This window comes from Pundamilia nyererei, unplaced genomic scaffold, assembly GCF_000239375.1.
Source record: "Pundamilia nyererei isolate P.nyererei 1_Seehausen unplaced genomic scaffold, PunNye1.0 scaffold00082, whole genome shotgun sequence".
In the NCBI taxonomy this organism is placed as follows: domain Eukaryota; kingdom Metazoa; phylum Chordata; class Actinopteri; order Cichliformes; family Cichlidae; genus Pundamilia; species Pundamilia nyererei.
The window spans coordinates 2,138,099-2,154,108 of record NW_005187483.1 but is presented as its reverse complement, the minus strand read 5'-3'; the positions used below and the strand labels follow the sequence as shown (position 1 = coordinate 2,154,108).

The 16,010-nt window shown below is 39.7% G+C and overlaps 1 protein-coding gene across 3 annotated transcripts; it reads left to right on the top strand.

Annotated features, from left to right (window-relative positions):
* Positions 1-3,268: 3,268 nt before the first annotated feature.
* Positions 3,269-15,560, top strand: plat (plasminogen activator, tissue). 3 transcript variants are annotated; one of them, XM_005738210.1, is made up of 15 exons: positions 3,269-3,415; positions 8,162-8,249; positions 8,573-8,615; positions 8,903-9,037; positions 9,865-9,975; positions 11,491-11,665; positions 11,862-11,953; positions 12,046-12,220; positions 12,320-12,405; positions 12,503-12,565; positions 12,684-12,888; positions 12,992-13,128; positions 13,796-13,936; positions 14,084-14,232; positions 14,339-15,560. In XM_005738210.1, the coding sequence occupies exons 2-15, from the start codon at positions 8,187-8,189 to the stop codon at positions 14,504-14,506; spliced, it is 1,743 nt and encodes a 580-aa protein (XP_005738267.1). In that variant the 5' UTR covers positions 3,269-3,415; positions 8,162-8,186; the 3' UTR covers positions 14,507-15,560. The 3 variants fall into 3 exon arrangements, with proteins under 3 accessions (XP_005738267.1, XP_005738265.1, XP_005738266.1); XM_005738208.1 differs by having other exon boundaries at positions 8,573-8,696; XM_005738209.1 differs by lacking the exon at positions 3,269-3,415 and adding an exon at positions 6,237-6,497 and having other exon boundaries at positions 8,573-8,696.
* The last annotated feature ends 450 nt before the right edge of the window (positions 15,561-16,010 follow it).

Below are 16,010 nucleotides of genomic sequence, written 5' to 3'. Positions count from 1 at the left end.
TATTATGTCATGTACATTAATAATTTGGCGTCATTTGTGTCTTTCTACATAAGCAATGTGGCATCCAAACAGCCGTACACATAAAGGTCACTTTAGTGTCTCTCTTTAATTAGAAAAATGAAACACAGGGTCATCGAGAAAGAATGTGACCTAGCTAATCTTTCTGAGAAATAATCTTGCGGATCAAACGCTTTCAAAAACAATGGCCATCTTTTTTTGTGGGCGATGCCATCCCAGCTGTCATAATTCAAGAAATAAGTACACCTGGATCTGTCTGGGCCATCACATTCACACCTGCGCTCAATCGCCAATTAACTTAACTCTGTGCATGTCTTTGGAGTGCGGGAGAAACCCACGCTGACACAAGAAAAACAACCTGGTTTCAAATACAGGACATTCTTGTTATGAGGCAGTAAACACTGAACCACTGCATGAATGTATATATGATATCACTGCTAAGGGCACAGCACCATTACTGTAGAATCAAACTTCCCAAACTGTTTGACTCACCCCTCTCATCTGCATCATGACCTGACAGCTCATATTAACCTACTGAAAGTCTCCTTCTTGGCTGCCCCTCTTTAGTTTCATTGGTTTCTTTTCTGTCTGGATCGTGCCCTTGTAGATCTTTAATCAAACCAGATGCTCAGATTCTGTGAGGCAAATAAATTACAAAAAAAGTAATATTTATACATAAAGCGCCTTTTATAGACATAAAGCGACAAAACAAGAACTAAGAATAATTACAACAAAATAATTAATAGCAATACAGGGCCCAGTTTAATCACAGGACAAAACAGAATGTATAGATCATTTAAAAACAGCTAATATCAATAAGACTACAGGTTTTACTATTTTTGGGGTGATCCAGTTGGGGCAGGCCTACTATTGCAAAGTTGGATATTTTTTAGATCAGTTAAAATCAACTTGTTGACGTCTGTTAAAGTGTTCATCTCAGTGTTTCACATGTTCTGACTTTGCAACATCATTGTTGATATAACGGGTGTTATATTTGGAGAAGATGCACTTCAGAGTTTCCAGAGTATACCAATGATGTTTTTTTCTGTTTAATCACCTGTTGTTTTTGCATGGAGTAATGTGAAAACTTCTGCTGCTGTAGCCCATCTGCTTCTAGAATGGACATGCTGTCTGTTCAGAGATGCTCTTCGGCATAGCTTGGCTATAACAAGTTGTTATATGAGTTACAGTTGCCTTCCTTTCAGCTTGAAGCAATCTGTCCATTCTCCTCTGACTTCTGTCATCAGTGAGACATAACACTAACATCAGACAATTCAATTTAAACTTACACCCAGTTACCTCAGGGACACAGCTGCGTCCCATACAAGAAGATAGATAGAAGTCTTCTAAGGCAAGTCTGTCTTGGCTTAGAAACAGCTGTATCCTCAGCTTGTTAAAATTATTCCTTGTCTATTGATTTACAAACACTGGAAAGTCAGAGAAAATTGAGGTACATGGTTAACATTTACAAAAAAAATGGTAAGTGAAAAATTTAATATCTAGTTAACAGTAAGTAAGTTTTGATGTGTTCAAAGTTACATTTTGTATTCTTTAATATTTGCTAAAATGTAATAACATTTGTAACCATTAGTTAAAAGTAAAATTTTGTAACTGAAGGTTTCTATCAGCACAGAGTGCCTCAGAATATTTTAAAAAGCAAATAATCTGATCAAAATTAGGTAAACTATCTTGTTCCCACTGGTAGAGCTCATGAATGCACAAAATGTTTGCCCACCGGATTATGTTAAAGCTGTTTACCTTGTTATGTTTTGTTTGCTTTCTCCATAAAAACAAAATAAAAAACTGCAGGCTTATATGCTGGAATATTTCTATATTACAGTTTTTATTTCGTTTTTTTTTAAACTTGTACTAAAACACGTCTAAGTTTTGCACAGTCGTCTTTTTCACTGTATCTCAGGTTTGCTGCCAAGGAAAATCAGTAACTGTGAACTGTGTCCGAGAAACCTTCTCGTATTCATTTTATGTGACACTCGATACCCTGATTGTGGATTTGCAGCATCCGAGCTCCAGGAATTATAAAAACATCTACCCACACATTAAGACAGCAAACTAAAATGTTTAAAACAGTGGTTTGTGCAGATGCTACAATTACTCTGCATGATTTACAAATACCTTACCATTTATGGCACAATGTAAATAAGGACAAACAAAATAAGAAAAAAGGTACGAAAAGAGGAAGAATGCCTTAATTGGTCAGTTTCATAAGAATTTCAAGGAGATAAGAGTCTTATGTTGTAACATGACCTGATGTGACTTTTGACTTATTCCTCTGTAGTAGATTGTGTTCTTGTAATGTGTGTCTTTGTTTGTAATTTTCCTTAATGAGACTTGAGAGCTAATTGTAATCCAACACAGATGAAGACAAAGTGGGACAGACGCCAAACTAACTTCCCCCCCTAAGCCATTACACCCCAAATTGTTGTATTTTCAGCAATTTAATGTAGATTTAACAGCCAATAAAAACAATAAACATGGATTATTCTAAGAAAATAAAAACCTTAAGTGTTCTTAAAACGACATGGAGCTACTTTTCAGGCTAAATGATTGATTTCCTGAGGAAGGGATGGGTTGAATAAAGGGGATTGTGGTTGTAACAAAGGGCTCCTGGTGCCAGGTGGTTAGCCACAGTGATATAGTACCACCCACAACCCATCACAGCCTCCCAGAGGCGACCTATGTGAAGAATGAGCTGTTTACTAGTGTTTTGTTGTTTTTTTTCACTTTACACGTCTGCTTAAAAGCTTCAGTAGTTTTTGTTCGGTTTGGTTGCACTCCAACTAAAATAAAAATAATAAAATAATAATAATAATAATAAAAACGCGGTAGCAACACATTTGCATAGCATTCACTATATGTAAACATACATCCTTTACATCCTTTAAATATGCCATCTATCTATTAAAAATGTTTAAAAACATTTATAACGTGCATATGTCTCTCTCTTTCTGTTACACATTTTATGTGTGTTGTCCTGAAATGTAAACGCATTAAGATTCTCCTTTAAATAATAAATAGGCATACATTTGAAAACAATAGCATGTCGTATATTGATCTATTTTATGCAATAAAACGGGCGTGTTTCTGTTGAAAGAAATGACGAATGCAGATTTCCTCATCAAATACCTTAGAATAAAACTTGTTAACTTGTTAACTTGGAATGGTCCCGCCCACCCGGCTGCATCATCAAGCATCATCCGGGCCGGAGCCGACATCCCTGACGTCAGCCCGCTCCCCTGAAGCACCGGTCGGACCGGAGCGCTTCGGTATAAACTTGGAGCGGAGGGACAACCAGCTCAGTCAGAGCGGCAAATACAAGAACACTCAGAGTTACTGCAAAGACAACGAGAAGAGATCCTTTCAGAAGATTTCGTGTCTGGTAAGAGCTTTTTTCCTCCTTTGTATTAAGATGTCATCGCGGTGGAGGTTTACATGCACCAGAGGATTCTCCTGCAACAAACTCCGTTTTACTACGTTTCCCTGTCGCTCGTTATTATGAAACAGTAATTATTAAAGGTTATTCAGTTAATTGGATCCGCTTTATGTGATGATGATAATGGTGTTGCAGGGATTTTGCGCGGTTCCAACTAAACGTGTCAATTGGAATTAATTATCATGTTTTATAAAAAACAATCAAAAGGAACTGAACATTTTTTTTAACTGGTGTGTAGTCTTGTGATAGAGATATATTAAGGTGTCTCTTGGCATATAATGCCATAGATTAAAATAATTAGAATAATAGTACAGCATAAACAGCCAAAACTGTACTAACAAGTGTTTCAGCTAATACAGGATGTCGGTTAAGGTGTGACTTTTTTCTTTGTCTATTTAATGTCATGCACGTTGCAGCACCACTCATAAAAGTTTTGGGTAAGCTGTGTGAGGAAAAAAAACTATCTTGCAGCCTATGAAGTCATTTATGTGGAACATCTCATACTTTTCTCACCCTGACCTCAGCAGCTCTCTACATCCTCCTCCACCTGCTAAGTTTGGTGGGAGTCTAAAATCACATACAGCACTTTTCAATTTGCGTAATCAAAACTGACACAAATTGCTGTACAGCTTCTTTAAAACATGGTGATATCGTGCTCTGCTGCTGGACTGTGTGTGTATTATCAAGCTGGATTCCACAATGCCTCAGTATGTGTTTCTGTGTACCAGCTTGAGCCAAGCCGAGTGTGGCTAATGAGCTGGATCTGCGTCTGAGCTGGCGCCCTTGAGAGCGTTCTCCTCCTTAGCATCTGTCAGCGCTGATGTTGTCCATCGCACTGATAATCTGTACTGCTGTGTGCTGAGAGAAAGTAGAGTTTGTAACTGGTATCTGCTTTCCTGGAAGTGTGGTGAGCTGGATTTTTGCCTTACACTTATGTTTGTGAGTCATAGGATCAGCACCTGGGTTCTTACAGCTTTAAGCCTTCTTATATATCTGTAGTCTTCCTTTCTGACCAAACCTTCATTTACTTCACACAATGGCCTCGAGACTGGATGTAAAATACATCAATGCCTACATGTGTCTCTGCAGACCTCAAGCTGGTGTGACTCAGGAGGATTCATTCTCTTTCTGCTGACCTCTGGGATTTAATTCCCCAGAACACCCTACCGTTTTTTTGCCTTTCTTCGTTTTCTTTCTGAGGTCTTCATCCTTGCATCCTGTCCTGCATAGCTGTCTCAGATTCCACTATCTCGCCACTTCTAACATCAGCAACTGCTCCCATAACCTGCATTTCTTCATTTTAGGAGCTTGGGTTTCATTCCGATAAAGATTGCAAAGTATCATATTGCACATAGAGGGAAGGCAACAATGCTGCTCTCTGTTCTGTGGGAGTTTACGGAGCCAGATCACAGCTGCTTTGTTGAAGCTTGACTGAAATCCCCCAAGTAAAGTATGCATGACATCACATGCCATGACAGATCCTAACAGTCACTCTACACACATGCAAACCTCTTACTCAAAAGAATAATACCTACTGAAAGTATGGTAAAGATTCAGCAATACCTTCAGGTCAGACCTGTTCAACGCTTTAAAGTTCAGAACCTCTTCTGAGAAATACCAGTAAGAAACCAACTGTAAATTTTTACGCTGTAAAGGTGTTTCTTCTGCTAATTCCCCCATGTGCACCAGTGTGAACAGTCCTCCCACTCTTCACTACTTTATTAAGTATCAAGTGTGATATTTGTGTAGATGAGAGACGGGAAGAGTGACCACAAACATGCTCAAAGTACTAGAAATTTGAATTTCACTCAGAGGTGTAAACTTTGTTCCTTCACAGTCTCTAACTTTAACATTTCAGCTTTGTCTCTAGTAGAGAAGCATGCCTGACCCTTTTTAAACTCAGTTGCTACTAATTTTTGCTGAAAAATCTGATGTCAGAGACCGTGGACAGCACTTAAGACCGATTCCTTAAAAAGTAGCATGAACATAACTGCTCTATGTGCGTGTTTGTGTCTGTGTGCATCTTATCATCTGCTGCATATGTTTGCTGTTTTCACGTGCTGCAACTCATAGCAGCTGTTATGACTCACAGTCTGACTGTTGCTACTCTGAAAATGCTTTCATTTCTTCCATTCATAACTGACCTACTAACTGGGGGAACCACACTCTCCACAGAGTGCATACTTGGTTGTACATGTTTCAGCTACTAAAAGTCTGGGTGTAACAGACCAGTGTGTTAAGCCTCTCAGTACCAGAAAGCTGTATTGTGTCTCATTTAGAGTTTACTGCTATTTATTGCTTAGGATACTGTTTTAGATCAGCTAGGGTTATAAACTGTTATAAGATCATTGCTACTGCAAAGTGGACCAAAGACTACATAGATATCTGTAATTAGTTGGAATACTGTTATAAGATTCCATATTTTACACTTTTATTATTATTACAACATTAAATTTAAGTCATATCAGATATTTTCCTTTTGAAATAGCCACTTTTTAGTTAAAAACAGATTAAAATAGGCCAGACAGATAAATGTCTGACTTTTTGTCCATGCTTCTGCATTATTATCCACATAGATGCATTAAAAGTTGTAAAACCGACCATATAAAACATATAGTTGTACTGTAAGATTACCAAAGGAATGTTGTTTTTTTATGGCCCCCAAGTGGGCCTCCGCATGAAAGATATACTAGAAAGGGTGGATGCACATATGTTAACATCCGATGAGTGTTTGTCGGCAAGTGTTTTCGTGCTTGCGTGTGTTGATATGTACGCCCGTTTCCTAAATACATGGGGCCTGTGCTGGTTGTGTTATAGCAGGAAACACATGTTTTAAGCTGACAGGGCCAGAGAGAGAAAGAGGGGCGACTGCACTGAGCTGAACAGCTGCACAAAGGAAACAAAAAAGAAAGTAGTGTTTTGTTGTCGCCCTGCCAGTTAGGTTCCACTGGGGGGTTACAGCACAGGACAACAGGGTTTTTATTTGTCAGAGTCAAGAACAGCCTCCAAGAGACCTGCGTTCTTAATGGTGAGTGTGTGAATTTGTGTTTTCATAGTCAAACTCTGAGAGGGAGTCTTTGTTCAAACAATGAGGAGAATGAACACTAAATCTTTGTGCGTGGGAGTGTTGATTAGCTCCACGTTCCTGAGCACTTTGTGCGTGTATGTGCGTGTATGTGTGTGTGTGTGTGTGTGTGTGTGGGTGTTTCATATATACTGATATATGAAAACACAATGCAGTTTTCTATTAGCTCAGTCAACCACAGAAGGTGATTCAGTGAAGAACAAGCCAAAAGAGAAGAGAGGGCAAAATGTATGCAGATGTGTCTGGGTCTTTGCATGCTTGTTCATGTCAGAGATTTTTTGGACTATTTTAAAATCACTTGGAAATTCTTTATATGGATATTTTTTTAACTTTTCAGGTCAATTGTGTCCAGTGTTGTCCTTTTTTCTTTCTTTCGACTCCTGCTTCTACTCACCCCTCCTTCTTCTGTGACTCATGTTTACTCACACTTGATTGAGGAGCTACAGATGCTCCTCTCTACCACTTTTCTGCATAATTAATATAATTAATTAAAACATAATTAATCTTCTATAACAGAAATGGAGCAAGTGGGATATCAAACAAAAAAAAGGAAATATAAATTTAGTTACTTTTTCTTGGTCTTTTGTTTTTTCCTTGAACTTCCCTTTGAAGTTCTGAGTCACTTTGTCCTCACACAGCTGCTGCTTTGCTCTGGTAGAGCAGGAAAGCTCACAGGATGGTTCAGAAACTGTTTTTCTAGTGTGCTGCGTTTCATCGCTCGAGGGCTGTCTGGACTGTGTTGTTTGATGTGGCGATCACGCTTTCATTTTTTTTAGTTTTTTTAAAGACTTTATCTGTGTCCTGTTTATTCCCAATGGGAAAGAAGTAGATTAAATGACAGATAGTGATAATAGAGTCTTTTTTGGTATGTACATTTTTAAATAAATAGGATGATATGGCCTCATAGGAACGTAAAAATAAGGGAACTGAATATAGGTCAGCATTGAGTTTATTCACTTTCCTATGAGACAGCTCTGCAAATGCTGCTAAAACTTCCTCTCTGAGTCAAGAAGTCAGCTCGGCTTCAAGAAACAAGGAATGACCCCCAGGTTCCCACAGCTACCCCACCTCCCCCCACCCTTTCCTCTCAGAAACAGGCTTAGGGATGGAGGAAGGACCTACAGTACAGCTGGGAGGAGGTGACCAGTGTTCATCATTTTCCTGTGATTGTTGGCTTAGTATTGGTGACAGATTAAGGAGAAAAGCTTAGATTAACATGAACATGACCTCACTTTCAAGTCAGTCACCTGACTGAATGTCGAATATTTGAAGTGATCTGAATTGTTCCGGTTTTTGCACAGCTGCAAGTGTTTTCACTGTGTGTACGTAGTGACAATGACAGCGATGGTTAATGTCTCGATATGCAAAGAACATATTAACTTTGAGAGAAAGTGGAAAAAGAAGGAGTCGGTTTTGTCTTTATTTATGACCTATTTCACAGCTTTAGGAAATGACTATTCATAATTTTTATATTTCTCATAAACCATTGTAAACACAGTCACGTAGCTGCCAATGTATGCTATTCTTTGTCTGTGTTTTATTCCCTGATTCATCCATATGTCCATATAAAACGGCTTGTAATATGTGCATGTGTTTTCTCACTCCAGCAAACAGAAGACCTCTGGAAAAACCATGACCAGGTCACTGCAACTAATAGTGCTCCTCTGTGCTCTCTGCTGCTGCCTAGCGGACAATGTAAGTACTACAGAACAGTACCTTAAGCTGTCTTCAACCTACTGAAAATCCTGCATATTTTACAAGGGCTTATCTCAATACAGTCCAATTCCTGTGGTTTATTATCCACTTGAGCAAACATTTAGCCTGTTTAATGTGTTTGAATTTGTGTTTTTGCTGTATGACAGTGTGCCACTGACTAGCGATAGCATTCATCAGCATTTTATTTTAAATTGTCTAATTTAAAGTTCATACGCTGACTGTTGCTTGAGCTGGAGGCTGAAGCCGTTCATCCAGTTCCCATGCATGTCTGCTCCATGTTTTACTCGTCCTTTCTATTGCAGGTGGAGCTTCTCCGCACTAAGAGAGGGACTCGTTTTTACAGAGGTGAGCCTTACAGGCAGCCAGCCAGAGGGACGCTTTTGATTATTCATGTCCAGAAGTCTTCACCTTCCACTGACACCTCCTGTGAGCCTCATTGTACTTTTGTTCATCTCCTCTAATAACACCAACTTCTTCTTCATAATCATCAGTCTTTTCATTTTTTGCTGTCAGCCACGTGTTTGTGTTCCTCCCTCCTGTGTTTTTATGTTTCTAACAGTATGACAGTTATGTTTTTCTGTGTTTTCTATCATTTTATTGGTTGTATACTTATGTTTGTGTGGTGTTTTCAGTACTTTGCATGGATAGTGAGACGTCGGCTGTGCGTAGTTTTGGGGACACTTGGCTACAATGGAAGGGGCAGCGTGTGGAGTATTGCCGTTGTGATTTAGGAGGACGAGCGCGTTGTCATATTGTGCCCGTAATCAGTGAGTGTGACATGGATGCACATACACACAAACACAAGGAGACTGTCTGACTGACTTTTCTAATCAGTGTTTTGTTTCCATTGAGCAGAATTTAAATGTACTATTTGTTTATCTGTCTGTCAGTCTTCTTTCCTGCCCTCACTGCCCTCTGCCTTCTATTATAACTTCAGTTCACCTCTAACGGGCTGTTATAACCTCAAATGATTATTTTTTGTTGGCTTGCCTCGGTTATGTGTCCAAATCCCTGTTATTTCAGTGCATCCAAACGAAGAGCTGCTGGGTTTTCTGTGTTTTTGAGTGGGCGTCGTTTAGTCTGAGATTATTTGAACTAGATTCTCCAGACATGCCCTCGTGCGTACTTTCACCCCCACTGACGAATTCTGTGAAGGCTGATTACCCCTCCCTCAGTCAAATTACAACCACATTTTCAGTCTGCCAAACTGCAACATCTGTGAGCTCATACCACTGGGAGTGACAGCAGAGCTGTTATTCTAAGCGTCGGCCTTTAGGAAATGTTGAAATAATAAATGAAAACGAGGACTGCAGATGGCATGAAACCACTTCTGCTCTACAGAGAAATCCTTGACCTGACATAAAAAGTTTCAAAAAGAAACTATGATGATATTTACTACAAGTAACAAGAAAGTCCGGGTGAACCATGCACAAAGACTTTTGCATAATCCTCAATGTTTCAGTGTAGTATATGACACACAAGCCTCAAACCCAATCTGTGCAGTGGTCATGGCACATCCATCATATACTAACTATTTAAACTGTTAGTGGATGACGTGTGGCTGACTAAACGGCGCTCTGTCTGCCTCTTCCAGACTGCTACGTGTCTCAGTGTTATAATGGAGGAACCTGCAAGGAAGCTGTGTACACTTCAGACTACATCTGCCAGTGTCCCCGAGGCTTCACTGGGGCTCAGTGTGAGATCAGTGAGTATTCAAGAAACACCTAAACACCTAAACCGTGGGTTTTCAGCTAGCGAACGACCAGAGATATAAAAATAACAATTAATATAATTTCATTATGTTTTCATTTCAATTTCAAAAGTGCCAAAAATCTTATTCTTTCTAATTAACAATCCCAAACCACAAATATTCAGTTTACAGTTACAGAACAGAAAAAAAAGCAACAATGAAAAAGCTGTTAAAGAAGAGTTCACTCCAAGTTTTCAACATAAAACTCGCCAGTAATCGTTTTTTGGTGACCTAGGTGACTCAAATGATGGTAAATAAAAAAAGGAAAGAAATCCACAAACTTTGTTGTGAAAACTTTATAGTAATAACTAATTTTGTTCTACTGAATTTTGTTGCCAAACCAAAGAAGCTGCAATACAGCTCAACCAAGGGTGGTTGCACTCAGTATTTCCTTCCTTTCTGTCACAGGAATACACCTTTTATCATGGGTAGATGGACACTACCGATGGTTTATATGATCAGTGTTTATAGGTTGGCTTTAAATTCAGGTGTTTTCTACCTCCTCCAGTATTAACATCAGTATAAAAACTGTGCACCAGGAGCTTCATGGCATGGGTTTCCATGGCCCAGCAGCTCCTGTAGGTGTAATGTGTAGGTCTTACATGAAATTTGTAGATGTTCATGAGCAACAAAGTCACGATTTCTGGAAAGAGACACTGATTTTTTCAGATGATTTTTTTGTTTACAGCTATGAGGCCCATAAGGCGAGTGTCACTTATATTTAGGACAAAGCAACATTTCAATAACCAGAGTCTCCAATACTGGACAGGTCACACCTAAACAACCTAAAATAGACAAATAACACTACAGGCTGGAGCAAAACACATGCGATTGATTTGTACTGTGCTTTTAAAGCAGCAGTGACTTCGGGTGTGTCCATAAACTGGTGGTCTGATTAAAGCTTGTTAGTAACTCTTGATAAGATCACAGTCTGACTGTGTGACTCATACTACTGGTGTCATGGGCCTGTGGTTTGGAGGGAAGACATAAGGATCATAAAGGATGGAAAGACATTCTGGGATATGAATGTTTTTGTTTCTGTGGCCCACTTTTAATCACTTGAAGGACACTCCACCCTCTCAGTGGAATAATTATCTGAACTTCAGCGGTCACAGGCAAATGATTTTAGTGAAAAAAACTACGAGTTAATATGGCCAGGCTATAAATCTGATGCATTTACAATCATCATAGGTTATGTTTGGTCACTGTTTTAAAACCACTAATTGGAAAACAGCGATATAAATGCTATTAGGGCACAAATTTAAAGCCTTATGTAAGAAATAACAATGTTTTCAGAATTTATCCAAAAGCTTTTTAATAGTCTACAGCTTTTTCAAATCTAAAAAACCCCTGAAAAAAACAAGAACAAGACATATTATGTCGGAACAACTTACTCAGACCAGTTATTACGTTAATATCAGTCTCATATATAAATTAGCGACTACCACTGTCTGTTTCTCTCTCCAACAGACACCAATGAGAAGTGTGTTGTGGGGCAGGGTGATGGGTACCGTGGCACTGCGAGTGTCAGCCAATCAGGAGCAGAGTGCATCAACTGGAACTCAACATCTCTGAGAGGAAGGAGGTTCACGGCTCGAAAAACAGACGCCATCAGCCTTGGACTGGGCAATCACAACTTCTGCAGGTACCTGTGCTGGAGCGTCTGCGTGAATGTTTCATTTGCTATCTATAAAAAATAACAAGACTGGGATTGTTCGTCTTGAAAGCTGGTGGCCTGGTGTTAACAAATACTGGAGTAGACTGGAAAACATAATATCCGAGCCTTTTACGGAAGCTATGAAGATGTTCCCTTATTGTCTTTGTGTTTCTCCTTATGTCAGGAACCCTGACGGTGACAGCTCTCCCTGGTGTTACATCTATAAAGGCACACAGATTGAATGGGACTTCTGTTCTTTGCCCAGATGTTCAGAAGGTATAGATATACAAAATCCTAACATGTAGAAAGATCAAATACCATTAAATGTGGGCTTACATACATCTGTCCATATGTGCTCTTTGGAGCAGATAAGCACAGAGAATGTGCGCTCGGCTCTGGCCAGCAATACCGAGGCACAGCATCTGTCACCAAGAGCGGCTCTCGCTGCCTCCCATGGGACTCTCCCGCTGTCAAGCGCAAGATGTACAATGCTTGGAGAACGGACGCATTGGAGCTGGGACTGGGCAGCCACAGTTTTTGCAGGTACATAGGCCAGCACCTATTTTAACTTCCTTATAATTGCAGTACATTTGATGTTCTACTTTTAAATGAGAAAAAAAAATCTCTTTTTTTATTCAACAGAAATCCAGACAATGACGCAGGTCCATGGTGTCACACCTACAAAAATATGATTCTGACCTGGGAGCTGTGCGACGTACCAAAATGCTGTGAGTTCCTTTACATCAATGAGTTCATTTGGCAGCGATAGCAAAGACAGAAGTTAAATATTGAGACTGAGGATAACCATAGTTTTCCTTTCTTTAGCGAGACGTCCGCCTATGCCCACTCTTGACCCGCGTGCTCCCACCACTAATAACAATAACAGAGGTAGGATATCTTCACAGCCAGTGAAAACACCTCAGACATAATCAAAAGTCCCTCCTTCTGGGTGTCGATTAATCCTACTGTCGTTCAACCATCATTCTCCAACCTGTCTCTTCTGTAGGAACATGTGGCAAGCGTTTAGACAACACTTTATCCCAACCATCGTTCCGCATGTTTGGAGGCAGAGCGAGTGAAATCACGGAGCAGCCGTGGCAGGCGGCCATTAATTTTTACCAACCCCGTCACAAAAAGCACTTTCATCTATGCGGAGGAATCCTCATTGATTCCTGCTGGCTCCTGTCTGCTGCACACTGCTTTGAAGAAAGGTAGCACTGACTTCCAGCTTTCACACATGCACGCACATACACTAAACACTAGTCGAACGTGTTTGCCATATAGCAAACAAACGAGTGCGCTCTGTCTTTTCAGAAACGATGTAAATAAACTGCAAGTAATTTTGGGGAGAACGTTTCGGAAACAGAACTCCAGCAGCGAGCAGATTTTCAGCGTCGAGAAACTCTGGATCCACGAGAAATATGACAAGGAAACATACGACAATGACATCGGTGAGTGAACATTTCATTGTAACAGAAACAATAATCCAATATTTTTTATCTTTGTTTCGCACTTTTCATTTATTAATATAAAAGTTTAAAAATAAACTTTTAAACACAGCAGTGTAAACCTGTAGCCCAAATTAGGTTTTCAATACAGTGCGTAAACTTAAGATTAATTTCATAGTCGGTACAAAGAAAGGTATCGCTTGTACCTTAATCCAGAGACACAAATACACAATTGAACTTTTGGTCATGTCTTTGAGCTTTTGGCTTTGTATGATTTAGTCTTAGCCACAGCAGCCCCTCCCGACTGTATTTCAAACTTTCTGCAAGAAGGTAGGGTGAAAGGGGCCAAAAATGTCTAATTTTAAGAACATGACCTGAAAAGCTGCACCAAGGTCCTCTTTATAAGCACACAATCATTGCCAGACTAAAAAAAAGAGCTCTTAGTCAAACTGTTTGTGTGGAGAATTGAGGCTACTTTAGTCATACTTCAATGTTAATAATGAAAACAGAATGAGACGTTTTAGTGAACTTGTTTTCCTCCAGCAGTAATGATATGGAAGCTTAAGTGGGCAGCAGAGGCTTGTTAAAACTTTAACTCAACTCTCAGTCTTCATCCCACATTTTCCCAGTGCATTGCCTTGACTTTCCTTTGGTCACTTTCCACTTGCAGCTATTTTGAAACTTAAGACGGACGTTGGCATCTGTGCTGTAAACTCTCCAGAAGTTCTTCCGGCGTGTCTGCCTGAACGTGGGCTGGTGCTGCCCGACTGGACTGAGTGTGAGATCTCAGGCTACGGAAAAGACGCAGAATGTAAGAAAACTAAATCATAGCCTTTTTTTTTTCATTTTTTATGGCTACTACTGTACTTATCGCACAGACAAGTTGGTGTCATTTTAAGTATCTGAGCAGCAGGGGACAGTATAGGCAATCTAAACTAATGCAACGCTCTCTTCACAGTTTCTCCAGAGTATTCTGACCGTGTTAAGAGAGGTTATGTTCGCCTGTGGCCCAAAGAGCGCTGTGTCCCAGGGGTGCTGTCTGGACGCACAGTTACCTCAAACATGCTGTGTGCTGGTGACACTCGAGGCCTGGACGACGCCTGCAAGGTGAGAACACCCACACTTATCCTCACAGTTAAATCATGCTCATAACATTATAACTTTTATTTCCTTTACACTTTCCCTTAAATTTGCTTCTTGGATTCAATTACAGGGAGACTCTGGTGGCCCGCTTGTCTGCAGATACAATGACAGGATGACTCTGATGGGTGTGATCAGCTGGGGCGATGGGTGTGGCCAGAAAGATAAACCTGGAGTCTACACCCGTGTCACCAATTACATTGACTGGATTAACAACATAGTTAAAGCAAACCCGGTTTAAATCAAAAGAAGATGCAAATGAGATGCTGGAGACTAAACGCAGAGGGTGGAACAAATATGTTTATCATTAAGTTGATAGACTGAGACACCCTCTGGACTGTTGAGGGCTGGCTCTAGATCCCACCAGACAGAAAGCTTATGTGATAATGGCCATTTCTACAGAGACACACACGAAAGACCTCAATCGGGAGTTTTTGTGCTCCTGGGTTTTATGTTCGTTACAGTCTTCAGTGTGAAAGTGAAAAGATGAACTGAAAACACATTTTTTACCTTCTTTCTGGGAGGTTTTAAAGCTGTTTCCCCCCCTGAGCACTGGCAGTTAACCTATCTAGATAAATAGGAAAAAATATGGATATCCCTCTGCTTTTTGTGGTTGACTTTATGCTGGTTTATACAAAAATGACACAGTGGCACGCTTAAGATCAAAAGCACTTTTAATCCTCACTCAAAACAGGCCTTTACTTTGCAGAGTACAGTGAAACACATGGGGATGTTTCTCCACAGGGCATTTTAAAGTCCTTTGTCAGGAGGACTTGTCTTATAGCTGAGAGATACATTTACTTAATTAGTTTAATGCAAAATGTTCTGCATTTGCTCACAAAAGGGCCTTCATCCAAACCACAATCTGCTGGTTCAGATTCTGCTTGTTTTTGCAGATTTTAATAGTTTGGCACTCTGCTGTGTTGCGCTGTAGATTTGAACTTGTGGGAGAAGGTAACAGGAAATACTGCCTCATTCTGGAAACCTGTGTCTTAGGAAGAGTTCAGCTGCACCTGGGCTGAGCCCATACTTGTATGTAACATGTATATTATATATTGTATACTGCTTATTGACTGCAAAGCTCAAATCTGTAAGAATCTCATGTCTTTTGTGAGAATCTGGATTTTAGAAGTTTTGTATTAAGTTAATGTTCATGTTTGTTTTATATTATTTTGTAGAAATCTAAATATGTTACTTATCCCTGTATTGCCACTTGATAATTTATTGTTGCTTGATAATTGTTATTGCCTTTCTACCATATTCAGTAATACCATTGTCAATAAATAACATTTGAAATCATTTTATCAGATCATTTTAAGCTCATCTTTTTCTTTCTGTTGGAGGAAATTAAGTATGTTCAGTCTCATTTATAGATAACGACAGCCACCCTAACAGGTACACCTGTTCAACGGCTACAAACATCGATCTGGCCAATCACAGGACAGCAGCTCAGTGCATTTAAGCATGCAGACCTGATCAAAACTATTAGCTGAACTTCAAAACAAGCATTAGGATGGGTGATTTAAGAGACTTTGAACTTGACATAGTTGTTGGTGACTGACCAGCTGGTCTGAGTATTTCATAAACTGCTGAGAGAATGGTCCACAAAGGAGAAACTCAGTGAGTGGCAGTCCTCTCAATATAAACGCCTTGTTAACAGAGATCAAAGGCTAGAGTGCAGAAATAACCTAAAAAACAGTTGTTACAACCAAAGTATGCAGAAGAGCATGTCTGAAAGTATAACG

Coding starts and splice junctions, on each gene's coding strand:
- plat (XM_005738208.1), top strand. CDS start 8,187: ATGACCAGGTCACTGCAACTAATAGTGCTCCTCTGTGCTCTCTGCTGC. Junction 8,697..8,902: donor ACCTTCCACTGACACCTCCT/GTGAGCCTCATT, acceptor TGGTGTTTTCAG/TACTTTGCATGGATAGTGAG. Junction 9,038..9,864: donor TCATATTGTGCCCGTAATCA/GTGAGTGTGACA, acceptor TGCCTCTTCCAG/ACTGCTACGTGTCTCAGTGT.